Here is a 26,542-nt window from a genome sequence, read left to right as displayed (position 1 = left end):
CTTCCCATCACTTTCTTTAAAAAACGAATGTGATTCAATAATTTGGCCATATCTTCATTAGTTTCATCTTCCCTGTTATTTATAGTACATGCTCCAAAGATTTTAAGAATTCTGTTTCTGCTGTACTTCACATCCAGCTTAGCACATGCTATTTGCTTTTCCCCTTGCTTCATCAAATAGTGGTAACACAAGCAAATACAAACTGAGTTTTAACCACCTGAGGGGTATGATTTTATTATGCATTTACACATGGATTGGGGGAAAAAGGTTCAGAAGCGACTAGAATAAAATGTTAAGATCTGGATTTAAAATATGTAATTAAGAAAACTGTACTCATGGTATTAATTTTAGGGCAGTTTTTGTCTTTATCTTCCAAATGTAAGCAAGGTCACACATTCAACTGTGGTAACATTTGAATTGTACAGTCCATTGCTGTTTCATTTTAAGCTCTGAGGAAATAATGCATTAAGTGGTATTAAAATAAGTATATTTTTTTGTTCACCTTTACTAAATACATTGATATTTATGGAAGTGTAGCAGTGTAAAATAATCTAAATTAAAGTTATCAATTCTATAAATCACATATGCTTTATATGAACATATGAAGTTTATCAGCACAGCAGTGACATGTATGTGATAAAAGTTCAATATTGTTATTAGAAATATAACGTCACAATATATTGCAAGCTAGATGTTTACTTCAAAATAGTATGCAGCATACAAGTAGTGTTTAATTTCTATAGGACTATGTAAAATGACTCTTTCCAGATCTGCAGTTTTTTATGTTGTTGGAGCTGTTTTACTAATTACCCAGTGAACAGGGAAAAAGACAAAACGAATTACAGGGAAAGCTGTATGCACTTAAGCAGGTAACTAGAACATCAACATCAAGGAATAGCCTGCATACCTGGCCCACTTTCTGCCCACTGGAAAAAGCCACACTGTTTTTCCCTCTCAAGAGGGCACACAAAAAAATTCTTTCCATTATTGGGACCAATCTTCAGCACAGTCTTCATAACACATCGCTTGCCGTGGTTACAGAATGGAAAATCCAAGTCAGCCCACTGCCAAAAGAAGCAGGTTTTTAGGCACAGTTTTAGCATACGTGATGGCTAAGAATTCCTTACTTTAAAACTGGCGATAGACACAGATCTACAGGGGAGACCCTAGAAGAAACTCTTCCTAGCAGCAGTAGTAAAGGTAGCGTTACCTCTTTCGTGACCATAGATTTTAGATTTTTCTTGAATTGCAACTGCATGCACTTTTAAACTGGTGTAACTTTTAACTGATGTTAACACATTGTTTTCTTCAAATTAAGGCATAATAGTCATTACTGTCTTGAGTTCAGTTATTAACTACCTGCTGGTAGGTGACTGAGTCAAACTCTTCTCAGTCATACATTCATGGGAAGCAGCTGCGGCTGGCAGGTTGGGTTAGGTATTAGTGCAGCAGTGGGAGCAGTTGCCCACGCAGATTACAGACTCTTCATCCTTGGTCGTTTTCAAGATTTTGGCTAAACAGAAACATGGGTGATGTCTACATCTAGAGTTTGCCATAGTCGTCCTTCAAGCGAGAGACTGAGCCAAACAACTTGTACAAGTCCCTTCAAAGCAACATTTCTGCTATGCCTCTTTTACATCACACAGAAGCAGATTAAGAGCATTTGCACAAGCAGGTGCCTTCTCAGCAGTAACTAACTAAAACTGTAAGTTTATAACTGCTCTTATGCTTTTAGTTTCAATTCGGTTTGCAATAGTATTTAAAATTACTTCCAACTTTAAATGGATTCTATCTGTCCACAATTACAGATCACTGGGGCAAGGAGGCTGCAGGAACAAGTGCTTATTAGAAGAGCCCTGAAGCCTTATACGTACTTGGAAGTGGTCACAGCGCGTTTCCCTGGGCAGAGGGCAGGTATAAAACTGCCTGCCCTTGTTTTCTCCGTCCTTTCTCACAACTTGTAGGCTGCAGAGGCGGCTGTGTTTACTGCAGCGAGGATGGCCCGTGCTTAACGTACGGCCGTCATCTGTCCTATTAGCTGGAGGTGTGCTGTAATGACAGGTTACAAAATTACTCCTGCGTAATGTTAAAGGGATTACGGTAGCTCATTCGGTGTACTTTTACACACAATGACAGCCACAGAACTTCTCTAATGCACCTATTGCATCTTTAAAGCTGAATGATTGCTAATAGTCAGCAGAGAGGACTGTGTGCTTTTCTTGCGGGTATTATACCAGTTTCCCTCAGCGTTAGCCCATGGTTTATGTCATTTCAAAGTACTCAAATTAATCTACAAACGAAATAAATATTACCATCACTATTAATACTGCCTACCCCAAATTCCAACATATTCTGCTCTCAGTGGTAAAAAGACCAATACCTAGTAATTACTCCAGGTTGAAGGTATTTGTATGCTTTACAGAAAGACTCCCACCCTCTTTACTAAAAAGTTACAGTAATGCTCCAAGTCCTATTCAGATAAGAAGTCATCCAGCTGAGCGGGTAGAACAGTGCTGTCTGAATGGGGTAAAGTTTCTTTCTTCCTCATGATTGAGATAAAGCCTTGTGTATTGCATTCAGATAATCTCTACTTAAAAACAGTAACATGAAAACAAGTAATACTCTGAAATGTATCTTTCCAATAATAAAGCAGAAAAGCAGTGATGAAACCTTACTAAAAAGAAAAGATTAATTCACTCTTGTTATCATCTTAGGGATTTTATGTTCTCTTTTATGTCTGGAAGATTGCAGTCCTGCAGACACCAGCAGTTTCCTTCCAACACCTCATTAAAACAACAAAACCTTTGTTTTTGGTTACAAAGTTGGTGTTGGGTTTTGGAGGTTTGGGTTTTTTTTTAATGTTTAAGTTAATGACTTGCTGTAACTACCCGTTATCATGACTGATACGGTCTCATTTCTTCTTTGCACTCCTCTGTATTCTCAGTTATCCTGCCTACATCCTCAGTTCTCTGTAGTCCTCTACTGAGACAGCAAGGAGAAAATACATTCATACAGAGGTCTTGTTTCAAACCGGTGCTTCAACAATGCAAGAAATAATTTCTGCATTTCAGAACAGACACAACCAATACTTCACATTCACCCTGCATAATTCACCACTCTTAAGTGACATCTACCTTGCACTCCCATTCCTGTTGTGTATGCCTGCCCAACTTTTCCTTGACAACCCTAAATAGGTTCTCACATTTCTCTTAACTAGGCAATGGATGCATTTGAATAGGGCTGCATAAATAAAAATTCAGGGTGCATAGAGCATTGAAGTAGTTACATATAGGATGGGGAGGCAAGTTAAGACAAAATAATGATGGGAAGTTCATCACGGTATCTGTACAGAGCTTCATATCATGGAAGAACATTGAAAACTGCTAGTTCACAATAACTTTAATTAGAATCTATTCATTCAGCTACCTTCCTTATCTTTCACAAAGACTTCAAGCTCTTTCTAAGTAGATAGCAACTACGATTCTAAGATCAGACAACTCCTCAGGTAGAACTGTGCTTATTGACCTATTAGAGCTATACTGTCCTATTCCATGGAATAGCTGAAATATGAACAGCTGCTTAGTTAACAGAAATTCTGGCCAGATGCCAAAATGAGGACTTTTTCCAGTGACAGCCTAGGTCATTCAGTACTTTTGAAATCTGAGTGTAATTTTAGTTACCCAAGAATAAGTTACCTCTGGCAGAAATCCAAAGACAACAGCGTCTGCACCCAACAGCACAGTATTCCATTAATCTTCAGGGATAAAGCTGGTTTATGGGATTATAAAGACTTGTGTACATTTCAGAATACATACCTGATTGCTGTGTTATATTGGTGAACCGAGGGTGTATGATTGGTTTTCTGTTTCTTCTGTACGTGTTTGAAAGAGAGAGGTTGCTGACAGGAAGACAAAGCCAGAGCAGTTACATGTGTTGAGCAGTCCTTGTCTGTGCTTCCCCCTGACTGGTAGACATTGGGTTGGGTTTGTTTACAATTGCTTTTTGAAGCAACATGCTGAGAGTGTCCATCAGGTATTTGGGTATCAGTTCTCAGAACAGCTTTGTTACCAAGATCTGTTAAGACGAGAGTTGTACTTCCAAATGCAGCTTTCCTATTGATCTTTACTTCTGTGCTCGGTTTTCTGAATTCATTACAAGGGTACTTAATTAACTTTATGTTAAAGGCTGCAGAATCTTCAACATTCTCTGTCTTTGGAACTAAGGAAAAATAAGTCATTGGTTATAATCCATCTGTGTAGAGTGATAACATCATTTTTCTGATCTGGATTCATAAAGTCATCATACAGGGAGTGAAAGAGTAAATTTATCGTACCATCTTGAAAGATGTCAAAACCTGTGACAGATTAGATATAGTACCAAGTTTCTTACAATAAGAAAGCTCATGCACTTTGAGTCACGTACAACATGTGTTTCAGGATAACGTTATTATTGCTGGAATAGGGCAAGATGTGAATAGTACTCTGTAAATGAAAGCTATTGGAGAATTAACCATACAAAACTGAATTTGGCCAAAATACAGGAATCAAAACATTTACATTTTTCAGAATAACCTTTCATAACCCCAGCAGTGGGAGATCACAGGGTACAGTACCTCCAGCAGCAATACGTTATCAATTTTTACAGTATTGTTTTACAGCTGACATAAGAAGGAATAACCATTTGTTGGGGTTTCTAGTGCTTTCAGGGTTCACGTCCTTTCCAAACATTGTGCGCATCCAAACTTATTGATCCCTTATTGTAAGAGGCTTCAGAAGCAAGCAGTTCAGACATTTACTTTGCATTTATTTCCTGACATGAACAATAGTATGTTTCTTCACAGAATGAGAGGTCCATGTAGCAGGCAATAATCATTCCAAAAAGAGTGGGCATAACTTATTAATGCCAATTTAATAAATAAAGAGTCTGTAGGTAATCTTTGCTGAGAAAGGAGTGGAAAGAATAACTTTATTGGGTCCCTATATGCAGTCTTTGTTAAGTAGCTGCGAAGCCATAGTGTTCAAGAACAGAGTCCATCCTCTTCTACCATCTCCAGCAAGTGTCTCCCTCCTACCTCTTCCCTCCATACAAGGAAGAGGGAATTAAGCAGAATACAAATGGGTAGATAAGGCATACACAAGGACACGCTCTCTCCAAAGCCACTGTCACTCAGAATCAAAGAATCCCTACAGTTTACCTTGAACAATACTTGTTTTCCAGGCTCCTTCCCTTTTGCCACTGCTGCACAGCAAAACATGCGTGTCCCAGCGCATTCAGATTTGTTTAAGAAAGGAGCACGGCCTTGTACTTAGTCAAGGAGCAAGGGAATAGAGATGTAATGGTAAATATCTCTGTCTACAGACTGAATTATTTCAGCTGTATGGCCAGCAGCTGACTTTACATACCAAGTACTCTGTCCTAAAAAATTCAGACATTTCTGCCAACGGTAGTTAATTATAGAAACAACATAAAAGGCAAAAAATGAGCAAAGTGAGAAGGCAAGGAATCTTCAAGTTTGAAAAGACAGAGGTAAGCAAAACCATTTTAAAAAAATATCTCAAATACCACTCCTATAATGCAATACAATAAGTCTTATTTTTTTAAAAAAGAATTTTTGTAACCATGTTCCACCAAGTCTAACACATCTTCAAATTCCAGGCCTGCTTTCAGTAATGGCATATGGCTAAACAAGTGAAACTTGGAAATACAGGAGAAAGAACAGGGTTTTGTTTCAAAGCTTAAAATAAAGCATTTCTGCACATGCAGGTATTTTAATGTCCAGCTGACAGTATTAATTCCAGGATAAATGTTAGTTGGCAAATCTGAGTCTGTGGACAAATTAAAACTTTCAGGTTCCTGGTGCTGATTTCGCAGGAGAATTATACAAGATTAGCCTCTGCTGGCAACAACTGTCATGTACAGCATGAAGATATACTTTTATCGATTCCTGGCCTGAAGAAATGGACTTTAGCTACTGTAAGATAAAGTGTTTCACACACATTACTCCATTCATAAAAGGAGTAACTAGAATGAAGCAATGCTTTAAGAAAAGCACTGGAAGTTGTTTTATAAGAACCAAGTTCAGTACCATAAAGTCACTACTTAATCATCTGGGAATTTGGAGGCACTTTCAGCATATATACTTTGAGTCATATAGTTAAATTCAGTGAACTTTTAACAACAGGTCCTGGAGCCTATGTAAAAACACTAATTCTTCTCAGATACAAAAAGCCCATATATCTTTGACAAATATTTTTTCTTTCAGTTTTGCAGCACTGGAGCTAGAAAAGTAAGTTGTAATATGCAGCTTTCAGCCACCTCATTGAATAAATGACTACACAATGTGAAATAAGTGGAGTATTAGTTTTTGAGGTAGAGAAGTTTCAATATGGAATTGTTAGACAGTTGGCTTTATCCCTAAAAAGCCACACACATGCACACCTTTACACTTTGTTTCTTAGAATATATGTAGCAATTCAAAATGTTCCGAGCTACAGTCTTGATCCAAATAAGTTTCTGTAAATCCCTCCACAGAGTAATTTGCTCACTTTTTCTGTAGAAAGTGAAAAAGAATACAAAGCTCCTCTTCACATAGAAAACAGGTCCCAGTGGAAAGGCTGTCCATTACCTCGCTCATCATTTCTTAATATCTAAATTTCTATACAGGAATCTGGAGAGAACCTAGCACGTTACTCATTTCATCTTCTTGTCCCTTTCTAGGTCTCATTCACAGCTGCTTCTGCCCACCAGATCTAGGCAGCAGCATTAAAAGCTCCAGCAAGAGACAAACAACAGCTTTAGGTAAGAAGTCCAGAATCATCCTTACTCTGAACTTGGAGGAAAAAACCTAGCCCCTGAGAAACCCAGCATCCCTTTAGAAAGGGTGCCAAAATATACTGCTTTTGTTCACGCGGAAGAAAGGTAATTCTCTTTCTGCCCTCTGGTCGTTTCTCTGTCAGACACACACTGCAAGCTTCTAATGATTTTAAGGAGAGTTGAAAAAATGGCATTTTGTCTCACTCCTTGCCCCAGTGAAAGCAAAGGGTCACTGCAGATGCTTGTCTATAGAATCCCACCTGCGCCCAAAGCTGGATGACAAGACTCTTCTAGGGCTTAAGACAAGACGGTTTCCACGATTATCTGTTGAAGATTTCCCAAAAGATCTAAGTTAGCTGAAGTTATATAAATACAATTAACAATTCACTGCCACAATTCTAAAAATGGTATCAAAACTGCAATCCTCCCCCCCTTTCCCAGTATGGGTTCCAGGCAACCTTTTTCAATACCTGTAGGCCTTGATGTCAAACAGGCATCACAAATGTCAGCAGAAGGCTTGTTTATTAGGGTACAGCGCATACACGTCCACTCCTCTTCAGATTTCTGAGCTACATGCTCATTAGGACATGACCCCCTGCCATATGCCCAGCCAATTAGGCTATTTCGAGTTGGCAGTGTGCTGTGAAACAAAAGAATGATGTTAGTCTTTTGTGACGTTTCTTCTACAAATTGTGTTACACCACTGCGTGCAGGGAGGCACAGGGCTAGAGAACAAGTACTGCACGGTGTTATGCCTGCCTGTCATAGCTCGGACACTGTGTCATGGTTAGTTTGGTAGTTTTTTTCTTTACCTCAAAGGCAAATCTCTCCCAGTGCTGCAGAAATACAACAAATAAAAATATTTAAATGAAAATGGACAGAAAATTAATAGTGAATGGGTGTGCACTGCAGCACAATGCCCCAGCGTCTCAAATTCCCTACCATTTTCAAGTACTGCAGTAAGAAACTTGGTGAGAAAGGGAGACTTTCAGCACTTTTTCTCCATCCCTTATACAGAATGCTAACAAATGCATTACTGGATGAAGAACTGTTCGGAAGCTGAGCAACAGAAAGCCACAGAATCTAGCAAACAACTTTTTTTGCTCTTATTTAAAGCATAGCCATTAGACTACTTTGCTATCATAACAGCCAACAGAACTGAAAAGTTTTAAATTATAGAAAGTCTTTCTGGTATGTCACCATTTGCTAGAAAGCCTTTTAACATTTAGGAGCCTGTTTAGAATTACAGATATTTTTTTGTTGTTGTCACTCCTCTTCTACTAATCAGAAAGAGTTGAGGAATGTCCGAGCTGTGACTGGTGAGCCAAATCTGTACTCCAGACACCTCTATAGGTTTAATTTCATTTTTTTTTAATATATATTATTATAAATTATAATTCCTCCTATGTTGAAACACTGATTTAGAATCAGTTACTATTTTACTATCACTACATGTTACCAAGGACTTGGTCACAGTATCCAAGCATTGTTAGCCTGTTAAATGTAACTTGAACTTATATCTTCACTAAGATATGTAATTAAATTTTTAGGTACTGTGGTTGATAAATTGTCAGGCATTTTTCTCCGTAGTTTTTATGGGATTACGCACTTTTTAGAGACTTTTAGAATTAAAAAAAATAATTTAGAATCATAGAATCATTTGGGTAGGAAAAGACCTTGAAGATCATCAGGTCCAACCGTTAACCCAGCACTGCCAAGTCCATCGCTAAACCACATCCCTAAGCACCGCACTGCGTGGTTTTTTTAACGCCTCCAGGGATGGCGATTCCACCACCTCCCTGGGCAGCCTGTTCCAATGCTTGACCACCCTTTCAGTGAAAAAAATCTTCCTAATATCCAATCTAAACCTCCCCTGGTATAACTTGAGGCTGTTTCCTCTTGTCCTGTCACTTGTTATCTGGGAGAAAAGACCGACCCCCACCTGCCTACAGCCCCTGTCAGGCAGTTGTAAAGAGCAATAAGGTCCCCCCTGAGCCTCCTCCTCTCCAGGCTGAACACCCCCGGTTCCCTCAGCTGATCCTTGCAGGACTTTTGCTCCAGACCCTTTATGAGCTTTGTTGCCCTTCTTGGACATACTCAGCACCTCAACGTCCCTCTGGCCGTGAGGGGCCCAAAACTGAACACAGGATTCGAGGTGTGGCCTCACCAGTGCCCAGTACAGGGGACAATCACTGCCCTTGTCCTGCTGGCCACACTGTTTCTGATACAAGCGAGGATGCTGTTGGCCTTCTTGGCCACCTGGGCACACAGCTGGCTCATGCCCAGCCGGCTGCTGACCAGCACCCCCAGGCCCTTTCCCATCAGCCGCTCTCCCCCCACCTGTAGAACTGCCTGGGGTTGGTGTGACCCAAGTGCAAGACCCAGCACTTCTTGTTGAACCTCATACAACTGGACTCAGCCCATCGGTCCAGCCTGTCCAGCTCCTTCAGTAGAGCCCTCCTGCCCTCAAGCAAATCAACAATCCTGCCCAGTTTGGTGTCATCTGCACATTTACTGAGGGTGCACTCGATCCCCTCATCCAGATCGTTGATAAAGATATTAAATAGGACTGGACCCAATCCTGAGCCCTGGGGAACACATAGAACTCCATTTGCTACCACCCACTGGGCTCCAGCCAGTTTTTTACCCAGCACAGAGTAACCTGTCCCTGCCAGGAGCAGCCCATTACTCCAGGAGAATTCTGTGGGAGACAGCGTCAAAAGCTTTGCTAAGTATTTAAGTACTTCAGTTAACAATGCAAATACTGTACTTCAGAACTGTTGTGACATTCCCTGGACCTATCACTCTCCTTAACAGGCTAGATTTCTAAGATAATGGCAGGGACATCCACTACCTACCACATGTCTTCCACAACAGCAAAACTAAGGAGGATAATGAGAACTGCTGACATACCAAAGATCCTGTGCTGTCAAGAGGTAGAACAGACATTACAATAGCATTCACCAAAATACTGTGGCTAGATAAAAAAATTGCCAAACTGGAAGTGTTAAAAACGGGTATTTTCACATTATTAGATCAGTTGCCCTACTCAGTTATCAAAAATGCATTGCTAGACTGAATATATTCAGCATGTCATTTGGAGTTTAATTGCACATCATCTCCCTGGTCCATCTGTCATGTCATTTCCCCCCACTTCCCATTTTGGAACATGAAATATGGGAGAAAAAGTGTATTTTGAAGATTCATGGTGCATTTGAATTTGATGAGGTAAGCTTATAATGGGTATTTTCTTCATTTTTTCAGTTAAGCAAAACGATAAGCTACTTAACCCAGGAACCAATGGGTTAAATTCTACAGTTTATGGTCTGCAGCCAGTTAGACTGATCACACGGGCTCCTTCCAGTCTTCAGATATGAAAAGCTTGGAATGACTGATAAACCCCTTGAGCTACACACACTTTTATTTGGCAACAGTTCCTGCATAACAGAAAACAGAGTAGTAGAACACAAAGACCTGACCATTAGGATGAGGACAGCACTAAACCCAATCTTTTAATGTTATAGCTGCCATTACCATGTTTTTCACTGAAATATACCACTGTTTTATTATTTATTAAAAAAAACAAACCCAACTACAAAAACCCAAACCACTACTTGTTGTAGAACAGCGAGAGAAAAAGATTATTTTTTCCTTGCAACATTTTCTAGTTACCTGACTCAATAGGACACTGCTGTCTTCCTACCCTTCTGCAAAACATGTATCATCATCACTTTCTGAAAATACAGCAGACTGGGGCTATCAGCATGTGAAATATTTATCTTCCATGCTGGAATCTTCTGTATTTGATCGGTATTCAAAGGAGATTCTTAAGCTTTACCCAAAATCCCTTCAGCCAGCTGAATCTTGACAGAAGGTTGGAGGTGGGAGAGGGATTTGTGTGTTCTGTAAATCTTACCTAAAAATATATATATATACACACACTAATGAAGGCAAAGTTTGCAAAGCAAAGCAGTATCTTTTATTAGATTGACAGAGCTCAGTATAAAAATACAAGACTCTGAAACCTCAGATGAAAATTTTCAAGAACAGCTTAAGTATGTAAGAGTCTGAATAAAGTGCTTTTGGAACTTTTACCTTTTGACCTTTTGTGATATCAAATGCATTTTGTGCCTTCCTAAAATAAAAGGAGGAAAGCTGCTGCTAGCACAATTTATGTGAAACTGAAAGTGTCTCTGTGGCACAAGCTTTTCAAATCCAATGAGGAAGAAAAAAGTCCTAAGCCCTATGATATTTGCTGCACTCTGAATTTACCAAAGTTTTAGTTATCCTCAGTGTAACTCTACAGCCAGAACAAAATTGGATAGGTGCACAACTATCTAGATATTCCGGGACTGAAGGGGCTACCCTGTGAAAAGGAATAGACACACAAATTCCTACCTTATGCCATTCAGCTCAGTTGTGTGTAAACACCCACACCAGATATTGATAACACCAAGAACATGGGGCAGTTTTTCCAAAAGCAGCGAATAATTTTGAGTACTCTGAATTGTTTCAGAATTCCTACATTTGATTAGAGAAATAACTATTGCATAACAGATGAGGCCTTTAAAGGAAATGGTATCAAAAGCCTTTAACGATTTTTAAATACCAATGGCCAAAACATTTTTCTTTTGCAAATTCAGTGAATTTAGATACAAAATGCACAAGGACCCATTCTATTTGAGAACTGAGGTCCTCTTACTGTAACAGCACTTTGAGGTGCTTAAGCACTTTGATGCTTAAGTATTACAGTTACCATCATACCTAATATTGACGAGGTGGAGATCTGCCTTTTGACATCGACAGCAGAAGTAAGTCATCCTGTTATTCTCTCCTAAACGACATACAGTGATCTTCCCATTGCACTGACCACAGGTTGGGCGCTTGTACACTTTGTAGTGTTTGAAGAGTGGAGACCCAGTTTTACGGCACTAAAACAGAACATGTTTAAAACACAAGTTAGAGAGCCAGTGTAAATTTTATGTCAGTCTTTCTACAGTTCAACTGAAGCTAAAATACAAAAAACCCCCTATGTAAACTGACAGCTTAATGACTACCTAAAGATATTTAAGGCACACTCATAAGGGCTATTATCTGTATTTCATATTCTTTTATGAAAAGACTTGACTTTAAATAGGTGCAAGTGTCTGGAATTCTCCATATAATGGAATAAAAGACAGAAGACAAAAAACCCCACATAAAAGCTTGGTGCAAGCAAATACGTGCTAGGTAGGGACTGCCCGAGTTCAGCTGGACCAGCCAGCTCTGATTCAGCACCAGTCATCTTTGACCTGGCACCTGCAAGGAATGTCCTTAGAGCTGATGAGCTCCAATCAATGCAGCACAGAAAACAAATAAAATAAGCATAAACCACCAAATGAACACCACCCTCCTTCACCCGAAAAAGAACCTAAACCACACCATAGAGCCAGCTCAGATCCGACTCTACAATCTGGGCTAATCAATCTTCTCAAAACCTGAAGAACTGCACAATGCAGATATTTTTCAGCGATTCTGTAGGAGTGAGGTAGCACCCAGTAAAGTTGCTCAGCTTCATCTTAGCCCTGGCCATGCCAGACAGGTTGGCTCCTGAAAAGCTACTTGGCGCTATGGCAAGCTCCCCGTGTCCTGGCAGAAAGTTGTATTACGTACAGTACAAGTCCAAAGGGCACAGTGACCTGAAGAGGCTCAGAGGGCTGACAAGCAGGCACGTTTCAGGAGACAACACACAATGAACCAGCATAGGTATACTCTAGCTAAAATTGGCAGAAAAACAAACAAAAAATATCTAAATGAAAAAAGCCCAGTAGAGACGCAGCCAGCTCTGCAGAGCCACATGCGTTTCTGCACTACAACTGCAGTTCCTTGGGCACAGATCAAACAATGCCACAGCTGGCCCAGCAATACCAGCCCAGCCCTGGCAGGGTTGAACAGCTCGAGCTCCATAACGTATGAAGACCCTTGGAGTTCTCCCAAAATACAGGTGTTCTTGAGCACAGCATTATTTGCTTCTGCTGTGCTCTTATTCATCAGCCTCGCTGAATAAGAATGCTTTTGCCAATACAATATAGTAATTCAATCAGAAGGAATTAATAATATATATTTGCATGAATATTCACAAGCAGTTTGCTTTCTCCTCAACATTTCTCCTCAAGGTTTACAGTTTCTTATTAGTAGTTATCTCCCATCCAGTCATTTAAATCCAAACAAAAGCAACAGCTTTTTACACAAACAAGATTCCTCATCTTTGCATCTCTAAGGTGTTATTACAAATGATACAGAAAGGTTACTACAAACATTCTGTAACAGTCTATAAAAAATGATCAAGCACTACCCTCTGTATTATCCAATTTTCATTACGCTTTTACCTTAAGAGATCTGGGGCAGGGGGAGGCTAGCTGTCCTTTAAAAGCACTTGACTGGTGAATACTTCCTAAGTATAGATAGTGAAAGTTTTGAAAATGGCTAAACTGAGCTACAGTTTATTGTAGCTTGTTCATTTGTTGTCAGTCTAAAAGCCTGCGACATATTTAAATCTCCTAGTATTATAGTTGTTGCAGAACTGGAAGCTTTCTCTTTACTGGTAGACTTCCCTACAAAGTTTGGAGCATGAAAAGATTTCCCTAGCCAACAGGCTAAACTACTCTTCGGGGGGTTGGGGGAAAGAAGACTTTTAAGGAGACTATTAAACAAAATACACTTTTAACCGTTATCATTGAATGATGATATTAGGAAAGTTAGGTGCCATCCTCCTAGCCTACCAAAAAAAAAAAAAAAAAAAAAGAATTTTTAGCTGCACTAGTTCCTTGCCTTTCATGAATACCAAGAGAAACAGACAAGAATTTCACTGCTGCTGTTCAAATTCTCTGCATGCAGCTTAAAGAAGAAAAACATACAAGAATTACATCAGATTCTCTCTTTTTCTATTTTGTAAAGTTAAAGAGCAACCAGGAATTACAGAGTTTACAGGGGAAGAAATGAAATCCTTCTGAAATTGTGGCAGTAGAGAGAAGCTGGAATTTATTTCACTTTAACAATCAAAAATGCTGTTTCAGTTTGAAAAAAAGACTTGTTAGAAGTTACAATCTGTTTAGTCAAATAAATATACTTGCTATTTCAAGTCTCATAAAGGAAGCCACATAAATTACCTTCATACTTCCCCGGGGCAATCTCTAGTTCCCAGTTTGAATAGTGACCTTTAATGTTATCTTACATGTTGGTGTGTGCTTAACCTACACCAGTTCTGACATGTTCAGAGTGACGTTACAGCGCATGCACAGCAAAACTCAACTCGGGCAGCGTCTGTCAAACTCTTCTACTGCAACTGGGCCAAGCTGTGCACATTCTTACAAGTCTAGACTTCCCCATCTTTCCATCATTTAACAATTCACAATTAATAAAGAGCCTACAAGCCAACATTCCTATTCATGGAAACACTTGTTCTGTTGCATCTTTTTACTGTTTTCACTGGATGATCACATACAGTTAACATGCCAGAGTCAAGTTTTGGAGGTTTCTCAGAATACCTTATAAAAGAGCAGGGTAAAATCACGTGTCATTTTCACCAAGTGACGTATATGCTCATCTGTCAGTTGGCAAACCTGTAAGACAAGAATGGTTTTTAGAATATTACAATTCTAAGGGACAACAGCAGAAAGACCTGTAATGCAGGGGTACTTTGAACACCTTCAGCTGATGGTGAATTGCATTGCTTCCTGTTGTGATAATTCCTTGACTTCACGTTATATCTATCATCTGAGTAGAACAGTACATTTTAAATTTCTATGCTACACAAGCTCATTGCATGAAGACCAAACAATGTACTTTGCCTCATACATGCAAAACATTAGGTAAAAACTTCTGTTCTCTTCCTCTATATTGAGCTAAGAGTTCCTGATCCCAAGAATTGTGTGGCGTTAACAACTCTTAGTTCCCTCTTAATCTCCTCATGGATTATGACAGACCTATCTATCACCAGAGATTCTCTCCTGTGAGAGATCTTCAGGAAGAATACTTGAGCAAAAGGCATCACAAAGAGAGGCTTAGCAATCAAATAAGATTTTGAGTTCTTAACAAAAACGTAAGTCACAATTTTTCTTTCCTCTGCCAGCTCACATTGCAGATGCAGTTAAAATCCAGACTGATCCTATGAAGGACTTTCAAAATATTATGTTTAAAAAAACCTCTCAGTAACTATCTTCACCAGCTTTCCTTTACATTCTGCGTAATCTCAGTCTGTTTTGTAAATATCAGACTTCTTTTCAACCAAAGTCTGAAGAGGCCTGCTTGAGGATCTTAGCCAAAAAGAAGTATGGTAAACAATGGTGGAAAAGCAAATGATGCCAGCTCGCAGGACAGGAAGCGGAAGAAGCAACTGCAAAAATAAACAACTCCACTACATAAACTGTTTTGGCTAGAAACTGAACAAAGAAAACCTGGGCACTTTTCACTTTCTTTATAGGCAGACAATTTAATGGCAGCACAACAGAATGGCAGACAAAGTCAGGATTTGAAAGTTAAATGAATTCCCTACTAAGGGGAGGTTTCAAGTTGTAAGAGAGAAGGCTTAGCCCCACAAAATATGTCTACTCTGTGAGGCAGGAGTAGCAGCAACAGGTTCCAAGGACTGCCATGATGAATATTGCCAGGTAGAGTAAGAAAACATTAATTTTGTGTCAAAGTAACTTAAGAAATGACAGTTGATAAACCAAAGCTAAGAAGATAACAAAATGTTATATAAGTAAGTATTTACATTCTTAATACTTTGGTGTCACTAAAACCAATCTTTACACATTTCACCCACCTTAACAGCTGGATGAAGACCACTGTCAAACAGTGCTTCATTTTTTATGATATTTCCCACTCCAGGTAATACTGCTTGATCCAGTAACACATCACACAACATGCGGGTTTTCTGCTGCTTAATCTCACTTTCTGCTCTTAAGAAGTTAAACTCTGGAGAACAAACATCCAAGCTTTTCATCATTCTCACTTTCTGCTTACTCTCAGCTGCATTTCTGGAAAATAAAAATATATCAAGATTTATTTTTATTATGTGCTAATATAGCAGTATGGTTTTAAAAACAACACATGAAAGTATAGTAGAATACTATATGCAGGTAACAAACCATGAAAATACCAGTGACAAGAAGCGGCAGAGAAATCACATTAACCACCCCTCCCAAACACAGGTGAATGATACATGCATGGAACATGCATTGGGTGCAACATACAAGAAATCATCCTCATTTTGTTCATACTAGTTTGAAAAATAATTGCCAGGTCCTTGCTTTAAATCTACTTCCAACATGGCAAGACCATGTGTTTGCACCATCAACCATAACTAACTGTATGGTTACACAGTCCAGTACTTACAGGAGGACAATAAAAGAGATATTTTCTTAAACCTTGATTTTATTAGATTAAGCATAATCAATTGTCAGTAATACAATGCAAGAAGTCTCAGGCATACATAAGCTTTTATGTTTTGTCATATTAAATATGCATATATATGTTACTTGAATTTACATGTTTCTTTTCACCCAAAAGCCTCAAATAATTTAAAATCAAGCTCGCTACGTTATTTTTATTAGCAGTGAGAAATACAATGCTGACAGAGAAAAACATCCACTTAATATAAATTACAACAATTATATCATTTTGCTCCCAAAAAGAAAACAAAAATAAAAACACAACCTTGGGAGCATGTAAGTTTGAAACCAGTAATCACTGCAGGTGCTTATTCTTGTTAAGGAAGTTTGACTTGCATGGAAATTAAAGGAGTAATGGGGTTCAGCATTCACATCTAAGGATGGAATTAAATCCACTTTCATTCCCTGGCTTGAACACTAGTAAGACTATGGCATAGAACTACTTTAACTGTATGTAAATGCTGGTACAAAAGTAACAAAATTAAGTTACCATACCAGTAAATACGGTATGTTTAGAAAGTTTTGGTTTGTTTCTTTGTGTCTCTGACGGCATCCAAGCACTTAATTTGTGGGTGATTTTTCACTATGTTCTTAAAAGAATGTTATGAAAAGGAAAAAAAAAAAGCAAGCTGTGTTTAATTTGGTTAGTTTCTGCTTTACCTGTACTCCACTGTCACCTCAAAAAAACAAATGGTATCCTCTGTAAGCTGTATCTCCAAAACTGGTAGTGCCCCATTTCTGTCTTTGCTTCCATCAGGGTTAATGCGCATGGAACCATTCATACCGAAGTGAATCCTTGGAGAGAAAGAGATTTCTTACGGGTATTTTATCTTAACATTTCCAAGCATTACACTAGTCTATTTTTTGAAGTTAAGAACTGTTCTTACCTAACCAAGTCAGTATTTATGTACATTAATTCTAGTCACCGAGTGACACAGCAAAAAGCCACTTGCTTACATAACGCTCAATTCCTGCAGAAGAACCCCTCCAAGTCAAAACCACTCCAAAACACAGCAGTTTTGTCTTCATAATTCATTATACTGACGTCAAACCTGATCATTAAGTAACACACTTTTCTGGTGTACTGTGCTTAGAATTTTTTCACTTGCCATGCTGGTCTTCCAACATAGGTTCTTAAGTCCTCAGGGAGGCTGGACGAAATGAGGCTACTTTACCAGACAATTTTCTGTTAAATCAGGCAAAAGTCACCTGGTATGAAAGGAAAGATCCCAGTCCCCATATTGCCAACACTGTTATCATATCAAAGCTACTTCCAATAACACCATAAAGTAATTAACACCTGCCATATGTTGTTTTCTGCTTTTCTTTGCCTACAACCAAGGCAAAACCTGCATGTCAATTAAAAATTAATAAAAGAAATAAACGGAAAAATGCACAGATGGCAAAGGATCAGAACAGACTCTTTCAGGCATTCCTTTTACAGATCACTGATGCCTTAAGAGGACTTACATTTTATAATACATTCTACTAGGAGCTAGTATACTTGAGCAAAGGACAAGTTTGACTATGGTCTCATACATTTTATTTATTACAGATTCACCTGGTATGTTCAAGTCCCAAAAAAATCATGAGAGAGGGAGTGTCCTACTTCTATATATTGTATATCAGAAAAGGTGGATTACTTTGTAGTTATGAAAAGATTTAACAGATTAAACTAGACAAATGACCAAAGAAACACAACATCATGTGTGCAATTCCTTTTAACCCCTCTGTTATTTTAAATATTTACAGATAAAACAGATAAAAACAACATTTCATTAAGCACAGTCTTAAAACTTAGCTCTTTATGTAACTTCTTCATAGTATTTATTTATTCTTAAAAACCGAACCGGTTTTCCCAAAACACTCTTCTTACAAGTCAGTTCAGGTGATACAGTTATTTCAGACACTTTTATTTTCAATAGCCATTTCCAGTTCTCAGGTGCCATGAATAGTTACTGCAGAGGCTTAACTAGTCAAATTTCTTCCTAAACCAAACTCCTGCATCTTGGTACCAAATGGTAATGCACTAAATGCTTCCAGAAAGTTCTTTTTAAAGAAACACCGTTCACGTTAATAGCTGATATTTTCATTTACCAAGCTCCTGTATATTGTTAAAAAGGAGCATTAAGAATCACAACTACTGGCTACTTTAGTGATCTGTCAGTTCATGACTAGAATAAAAAAAGAAGTCAACACTACACGTTTACATTCAAAAGCCTTAAGAAATTTACAAAATGTCACTGCAATGTGTTTCAATACCTTTGATGTCCTGAAACAGTGCAAAACAGAAATCTTCTCATTTTAATTACAAATAGGAAGGCCATGCTAATTAAACCTAGGATCTGTTATTCAATGATAGCTAGCAGTAAGGAGTTGATGATTTTTTGTTTTTAAGTAAAAAGGTGAGGTTTTAGAATTTAGTGCTACACAATATTGTAATGATCTGCTTTTATTTAAAACATTTTTCCCCATAAAAATAAGATTAGTAGCAGCACAGCATACAATTATATGGAAAAACCAGTGACAATTCACATTATCAAGTTCTAAGGGCCAAGATGGAATTTCCAGTCAAGGGAGTGGATGTCTTTCCTTTAAGGGATTTGGCGTCAACAATTATCTCTTTCCTAAAAATATTTATATCCATTTTCCATTATGCAAAAACATCTGTGAATTAATAATTCTTAGAAACTTTTCTAAACCATTTATCACTTCAAATTTACATTAATAGCACAACATAGAAACTAAACCCAGGACAGCCTCTCTCACGTAACTATCATTTCCATGGCAAAAAATGCAGAGCATGCAAGTCACTCCTGCACAACTTGCAAGTATCAGAGAATTTGTTCAGTTTTCATTGATTATATAAGTGACTTTCAAGGCAAAATAGGGAAAAAAAATCCTCAGATTTTCAATAAAACCCCTTGGCTTTCTTCAGTGACTTTAATGTCCTTATTTAAATGGACATCAAAAAGCAGAAGTACTAATTTCTTCAGAAGGTTTCATTGCTCGTTTGTACTCTTAAAAAAAAAAAGCTTCTACTGCCCACCATGGATGCAAATACACTGAACTGAACTTTGTTTGCTAATTGCTATCCACAACATGGCAACACTTCAGAAGTATCCTCTTCATTTGCATGTCAGGCAAGCAGTAGCCAAACTGCATAAAACAATTTCATGGCCAGGTTATCTTCTCCCACCAGGCAGTCATTCCCCACTTGAGAAAATCCAGGACCATAAAATGAGTTAATTACCTTTCATGGCCCAGTCTGTCACAAGAGATGTCTGACTAACATTATTCCAGCATGACTACCAGCTTTTTACAGGTAATCTTAGTAGATAAGAAGAGCTGGTTTTGTTACGTTGAGAAACTGTACAGATACAGAATCTGTATATCAGTAACCCTCCTCATGACAAGAAAGCCCTATATCTGAGAGTTAACTTTAATAAAGAACTAATACATTCCCTGAAGGCGTATTCCTTATTTCCTCTCCCAATAACAATCCTGGCAGCCAATCTTAGACTGCTGTAAAATGCATTTTCTGAAGCCTTCCTCTACCTCCCGCCAACATCTTTAAGATGCACAACCTACATTTTTAAAACAAGAAAATGAAGGCCTTCCTTATCAGATAACTAACTTCTGCCTTCTGTGTAAAGGAGACCTTTCCTGTAGATAACTTCTACAATGTTTCTAATCAAATAAGTGACATGGCTAAGAGGGCTTCTTAAATGCAGTTTCTAGAGCTACAATAACTGAAGAATTGATGAAACTTTTAAGCTTATTATCAAACAATAACTGAAGGTTTGTTTAATTAGGTACAGTAAGTCATTGCATTGGCCAGAAAGCTTAAAACAATTACCTAAGATCTTTCAGGGTCAAAGGATTATATTTTCCATACTAGAACTTGGCCACGTTTTTCTTTCTCTTTGAAGAGATCTTTTGCAAAATGCTTACATTCCTTAGTAATTACTTTTTTCTTCTGATAATGTAATTCAGTCTGTTGAAACAATGTTTTCTTATTGTATAGTCTACTCCTTTGCTTATTCAATCAATTTGTAATACATGAAATATGATTTTGAAAACAGCTAACATCTGTGTCTGTTACTTCCCCTGCCTTTATCTTCCTTTATAACTGACTTATCTTTTTAAAAAAAAAAACAACTGCTTTTTCTTCTTTGTTTCTATTTAATAAAGTACAATGCAAAGAAAGAAAAACTGATTAGGACCATAATCCTATCCTTCACAAATATAGGCAGCTTTAAACATATATGCAGTCCTGTATAACTGTCGTGTAAAGACTGGTATGTGCTTGTAAAACTAGTTGCATTTCTCTAACACTAAGAAAAATAAGCATATAGCCCTGTATCTGATAACCAGCAGGCCTCTGCTACCAAAGATTAGTCTACACACCATCCCAGGTAACTACTAATATATCACTGCCTTTCTGTATCCAGCATACGACCCCTGTAAACTCTTGTACTTGCAGCCAAGAATTTTTGGTTCCATCCCCCTCCTATAACAGCAGTGTCAGTGGCAAAACATTATCTTACAGAATTGTAAGGTATTTGTTGTATTATGAGTTTTAAATTTATAAAAATTACACCTTTGTCCAAGATCAGTCATTAGGTAACAAAGACTATGCTGAATGTAGAAGTAACACTGTTTTCCCTTTTAAAGATTTATAAAGATTAAAATTATATTGCAAGTAGAAGGGTAAAAGAAAAGCATTAAATGAAAGTCTTACATATTATATATAAGGGCCTTACTTACATATTCTGTAGTAATTGCCATTAAGAATGAGAGGGGATTTTTTTAATAGTCCATTACACTGTGCATTTTTTGTTGATTTTGCAGTACAGAAGCATACTGACCTAGAAAAAGTAAACTATATTCCAAGTACAACCTCGGTGGTTAGTACAAGATGTCCAAGGGGTTAAAGCATATGACAAAATCCTGAACACGCCAACAAACCCCTAGTAAGCTTTACAAAGCATGAACAAACACTGATTTGACAGTTTTACCATCTGTCTAGGAGACATGGTTTCACTAGAAAGTTAAGAGTTAGATTTATGATATCCAAACCATTCACTTGCCAAATCTGAAACCATAATTCCAAACAAAGGAGTTGTCAATATCATTTAAAAAAAAAAGACAGAGAGCATAAATGTATACATAAAGAATATGTTAAAGTTTAGCAGTTTTTTTCATGGGTTAATGATTCAATTGCTATGATAATGAAGTACAGAATTTCAGTCTAAATTTCTTAAGGAAAGTTAAAAGAAACTTAAGTACAGTTTGTAGTGGAAGACATCAAGTAACTAACTGCATGCATTTCTCTGACTTTTGTCCCTAGAAAATGCAATTTTGTGTTTGCAACAAAGTGTTTAAAGGAATAACTGTCCTTTTGAGATACCTTTACATGGCATCTTACACTACGAATAAAGCAGTAAATTATGTGAAAATGTAAACAACTACCCAGTATTTCCAGCATTGCAGAGGCTGCTGAGTTTTCTCTGTAACATTGTAACTTCCAAATCTCTGAATTTGACATTAGGAAGAACCTACCCCCCCAAATACACACAGTCTGAACCCATAGGAAGCCTTTTGTCACCTCTTACCTTAAAGCTTTCTGATCAAAATACAGAAAAAGTTCCTTTCCCAATGTCTCCACACCCCTGTAAATATATCCAACAAGGAAATCGCGACCAGAGGTTCTCTCCTCACTTGCAGCAGTCTGAAAACGAGTATACACACACAAAGATTAAAACAGATCTTACGATACTTTGATTCTAGCATCAGTACACATTCAGCAAGTAGCTCTATGAACTAACTTTCCAGCTTGGACAACACTGTATCTTTTCTCCTTAAGCAGCTCTAGCAAAAACAATGGGACTATTAACCCAGGAAGCAGACAGTTGCTAATGCTATCATAACTTATTTCATTCTTTCCAAATTGAAACAATACCTCTTTTTTTTTTTTTTTCAGGGTATTTTATGTCTTTTCCTTCAAGTCATGAATGTACAGTAAGAGTTTCAGGCTGATGTCAACTAAGCAGGTATAGTTTGAATATTAAATACTTGTCAGAGTGTCAGGCCATTTGCAGACCTACATCGTTCCCTAAGCCTTTTGCTGGAGTTTCCACCTATGCAAATATGCTTTCAGTGTTTCACATGGGGCATTGTGTATTATAGAAAAGCTTCCACTGAGCCCACAGATACTCCATTCTTCCTACGAGTTTCAAGTCTCATCTCAGAAGATGTTGAAGAGCAGGTGGGACAGTACTACAAGACAAGAAAGAGGGTAATTATGGGATCGAAGTAAAAATCTTTTCTCGCTTAACACATGAAACTCCACTGAAATTATAAGAAGGGACCTCTACAAGTTATCCAATTCAAACACCTGCTCAAAGCAGGACTGACTTCAGCCAGGCAGTGCAGGGCCTTGTCCAGTCAACTTCAGAGTAGCTCCAGGAATGGAGAACCCTGTCCCTCTGGGCCCTTTTTCCAGGGCTTGACTATTGTGGTGGAAGAATTTTCCTAATACCTAATCATAATCTCTCCTATAGTCACCTGCATCTGCTGCCTCTCACCTTACCATGCACCTCTGACAAAAGTCTTGCTTCGTCTCCTCCATATCCTCCTTTCAGATAGCTGAAGAGAACAAGAAAACCCCAGTTCTATCAGCTTCTCCTTGTGTATTGTGCACTTCAGCCTGCTAATCATACTAGAGGACTCACTCTAATATGTTACGTATCTTTTTCACTACCAGGGAGTCGAAAACTGGACACTGTAATTCAGATACAGCCTTGCAAGTGCTGAACAGAGGCAAGAACCACTCTTCCTTGGAAGGGTATGCTAGTGACTTGGACCCAGATGATATAGGACCTTGGTCCTTTTTTTTCCGTGGAGTTGTCTTCCATCTGACCAGCAACCAGGCCTGTGCCATTGCATGACTTTATTCTCTTCCAAGTGCAGGCCTCTGCAAGTTCTGCAAATGCTGAACTTAAGTTTCTGCCAGCCCATTTTTCTCAGCCTTAAAGGTCCCCCTGACCAGCAACTCAAGGTCCTCAGGAGGTCCATTCAGCCCTTGCTGAAACCTGCAAGCAGCATATTCATTGTTATCAGAGCTCTAACTACAAGGCAGGTACCTGTACCAGTGCTTCAATCACAACATTCAATTGCAATGCAAATACATATGAAAGCGACCCAGACAAATCAGCAAGGCTTCAACTAGTTAGTGAAATTTCAGAGCTACTCTCCATACAATTTCCCACTGTATTATTACCTTGAAGTGATATAAATTTAGAGGGTTTTATGGCTATTATTCTGTCAAGTAGAAAAATATTTTTGCATAATGTCAACATCATTTACTTTGCCTGTTATCAATATACGAACAAAGGAAAACTTTGCTCTCACATAAACAGTTCATGCCTTCCAATGATAGTATTAACGCAAGTTGGTGTGCAACAAGGTTTACTGCAGTTTTATGCCACTCAGGTTTGTTTAAAGTAAACAAGAGTAAGAAGTGACAGAGATGGAAAAGTAACTTGTTTTTTTCAAAATATTTTACATTAAATTCATACCACTTTGGTATATGGCAAGCCCTTACAGACACCGTAGTACAAACTCTCTTAAACAATGTAGTCTTCAGCAGCAACCAAGGCTTTTGCCATGGTTAGCTACTGGGAGATCTAAAAATCCCAAGACCCTTATGACAGTCATTTGCCAATGAATAAAGTCTGTCCTCAGGTTACTTTTACTGTACAAAGTTATGAACATCAATCTATTTGAGGGAAAGAAATTTCTTTTTGAAACCATAGCAGTAAAACTCCTTCCTTCAAAAAGCTTAGTCCTGAAAGATACAGACCTATAAAGACTTACTGGTTGACTGCCTATTGTAGACAGGCGTATCTTGAATCACATTCTTCCTTAAATTATTCTTTCATTTATGTACTACATTATCTTACCGTGCATTAATCAGACGCTCTCCTACACCTGCCTTATATACTCTGAAGGTGGGGAAAAGTTCCTCAACTTTCTGTCTGGAAGCATCCAATATACTTACTTGGGACATAAGCAACACACAGTTTCTCACAGCCAAGCAAACCCAGGGGCGTGCAGCAGCGGCCTAGCCTCCTCTGGAACTGCGGCCGGAGGACCGTGTCTCCACAGCCGTGTCACCCAGGGCTGCCGGCCGACGTCCCCGTGCCCCCTTCGACCCGGCGGCCTCACCAGCCCCGGCAGAGCTTTACTCTGGTGAATTATTTTATGCCGCCAACAGAAAGGAAAAAACGAGTGGAAAAATTGCCTACTGTGTACACCGAGAGCAGATGCCGAAGTCATATTTAAACAGCTGGTCTAATTAAAATTATTTTTTAAAAAGCAGTTATAGAAGGAAAGGCTCCCTCTCTGCGGGCCGTGTACCTTTCTCCATTGTGTTTCACTCAGACTTGTGAAGACTTACAAGGTTACGGAAAATTAAAATTATTAACTACTACGATTATTTTCCTCGTATTGCATGCTTCCTGAAGCTAAATGGTATCTTAAAAATTATGCCGAGTGAACCGGAGCGATTCTAAAAGCTTCCCCTCATTACTTCCAAAAGTTTCTACAGCCTCAGCCACTCCGCACACACCCCACCTGCTGAGGGTTATTTACCGCGCCGATGCCGAGGACGCCCAAAGACGGCGCCCCAGATCGGGGCGGGGGGGCTGGGGGCGGCGGGCAGCCGGCGGCGGCCGCACCAACCGTCCCGCTCAGCGCCAGCCCCGCCATCCGTCCCTTCTCCCCCAGAGCCGGCGGCGGCACCACCGCACCCACCCGGCAGCCCCAGCTCCGCACCCCCGCGCCCGGCCCGGCGCTGCCCCTCAGGAAAGGCGCCCCCGCCCCCCGCCCCGCAGCCCCGGCCCGGCCCCTCACCGCGCCGCCGGCTGCCGCAGGGCTGCCCCGCGCGCCCCGCACCGCCTGGCCCCGCCGCACGCGCGCCCGCAGCCTCTCCCCGCAGAGCGCGCAGCCCGGGCCCTCCACCATGGCCGCGCGCAGCCCGGGCCCGCCAGCGCCGCCCGCCCCCGGCGTTCAAATCTGCCGCTCGGCCGGGCACGGCGCTGCCGCGCGGGGTGGCCCCGCCTCCGCCCGGGCCGGGCCGTCATGGCGGCGGCACCGCCCCCGGGGCGCGCTGGCACAGGCCGCCGGAGAGGATCCCGCGGGCGCGCGGCCTGTCCCCGCCGCCCCGCCGGGCGGGCTGAGGGGTGTTTGGGGGGGGCAGGGGCGGCCGCCGCCCGCCTGGGGGAGGCCGGAGGGGTGGGCCCGGCCTCACCCACCGCCCCGGCCCCTGAGGGTTAAGGTTAGATGGCCGTTTAGCGCGGACGAGGGCGTTAATCAGAAAGCTTTGCTCTGTGAGACCCTTCAGGGAAAAGCCGGTACATCGTACTTACCGTGTTCTTAGGTGTCAGCGCGTACTGCCCTCGGATACCTCACCAGCTGTTGCAGGCTCCCTGGTACTCTCTCAAACACCCTCGCAAGTATATTTTCTTGGAAGACTGACTTACTGCGCAACTGGCAGTTAGTTTTAGCCTTTAAAAAGTCAATATTTAACAGGTTTTTGCAGTCAGTCCCAGTTTACACAAGGAAAATGTTCCTTTCTCCGCTGCATTTGAAGTAAGAATGGGCAGAGTAAACTTCATGACCGCTCAAGAAAATTGAGGGAACTTGCATTTCAAGGTAGAGTTCCAGACACTATTTCCTAATGCTCACCTTGTGAGGCATACTCACACCGGTCAAAACCTTTCAATTAATATTCTTTCTTATATAAACTGTCTGTATCCAGTCTTTCTTCTGGGCTCAGTCAAAATGGGTCATATTCCTAAAAAAAGGAATGTGTTTTTCCCTGAAAGGAATTGACTAGGTCAGGTTAAAGTAATTATGTCTGCTGAAGTAAAACACTGAATGCAGGTGCGTTACTAAAGTTAGGGTATGCTACCCTTTGTTGCAAATGCCTGTTTTCTTTTTTGCGGTAATGTTTTGGCTGCCATCATTCTATATTAAAACAATGAGGCAAATATTAGCCAGAGAATTAAGCTCACTAGTCAGACAGCAGAAATCATCAATATTCCAAAATGGTATGTGAAACTCAAACTGATTCTTCTGCTGCCCTTGAGTCCTGTGTTACTGTTCTTCCAAGGCAGTTAGAAATTGATACATAATTTGGGTTTCTGTGATCATATGTAAGCACTTTAAAAGTACAGAAAATAACAATTCCTGTTACTTGGCTATCAAATACAATGTTTTTCATGATAAGG

The 26,542-nt window shown here is 39.6% G+C and overlaps 1 protein-coding gene and 1 long non-coding RNA gene across 4 annotated transcripts; one reads left to right on the top strand and one right to left on the bottom strand.

The window, feature by feature from the left end:
- Window positions 1-203: 203 nt before the first annotated feature.
- On the bottom strand, window positions 204-25,944 carry NEIL3 (nei like DNA glycosylase 3). 3 transcript variants are annotated; one of them, XM_055796569.1, is made up of 10 exons: window positions 25,679-25,944; window positions 21,863-21,978; window positions 16,905-17,039; window positions 15,617-15,830; window positions 14,340-14,414; window positions 11,578-11,744; window positions 7,284-7,453; window positions 3,816-4,218; window positions 1,875-2,049; window positions 204-1,064 (listed from the first exon to the last, which is right to left on the bottom strand). In XM_055796569.1, exons 3-10 carry the CDS (start codon window positions 17,024-17,026, stop codon window positions 888-890), a joined length of 1,503 nt encoding a protein of 500 aa, XP_055652544.1. In that variant the 5' UTR covers window positions 17,027-17,039; window positions 21,863-21,978; window positions 25,679-25,944; the 3' UTR covers window positions 204-887. The 3 variants fall into 3 exon arrangements, with proteins under 3 accessions (XP_055652544.1, XP_055652542.1, XP_055652543.1); XM_055796567.1 differs by lacking the exon at window positions 25,679-25,944 and adding an exon at window positions 25,164-25,321; XM_055796568.1 differs by lacking the exon at window positions 25,679-25,944 and adding an exon at window positions 25,164-25,321 and having other exon boundaries at window positions 924-1,513.
- On the top strand, window positions 21,972-24,747 carry LOC129783861 (uncharacterized). The gene is made up of 2 exons (XR_008745896.1): window positions 21,972-22,300; window positions 22,437-24,747. It is a non-coding gene; the product is annotated as an uncharacterized LOC129783861 (long non-coding RNA).
- Window positions 25,945-26,542: the final 598 nt, after the last annotated feature.

The sequence above is a fragment of the Falco peregrinus genome, chromosome 2, assembly GCF_023634155.1.
Source record: "Falco peregrinus isolate bFalPer1 chromosome 2, bFalPer1.pri, whole genome shotgun sequence".
NCBI lineage: Eukaryota > Metazoa > Chordata > Aves > Falconiformes > Falconidae > Falco > Falco peregrinus.
This window is presented reverse-complemented; position numbering and strand designations above follow the sequence as displayed.

What these genes read in the sequence shown, in the direction of transcription:
- NEIL3 (XM_055796567.1), bottom strand. Translation starts at nt 25,274, where the DNA reads ATGGTGGAGGGCCCGGGCTGCGCGCTCTGCGGGGAGAGGCTGCGGGCG. An exon ending in TTTGATCAGAAAGCTTTAAG is followed by an intron (nt 17,040 to 21,862) that starts GTAAGAGGTGAC and finishes TTTCTCTCCAAG; the next exon opens with GATTCACTTCGGTATGAATG. An exon ending in TTTGACATCAAGGCCTACAG is followed by an intron (nt 4,219 to 7,283) that starts GTATTGAAAAAG and finishes ATTTTTCCTTAG; the next exon opens with TTCCAAAGACAGAGAATGTT.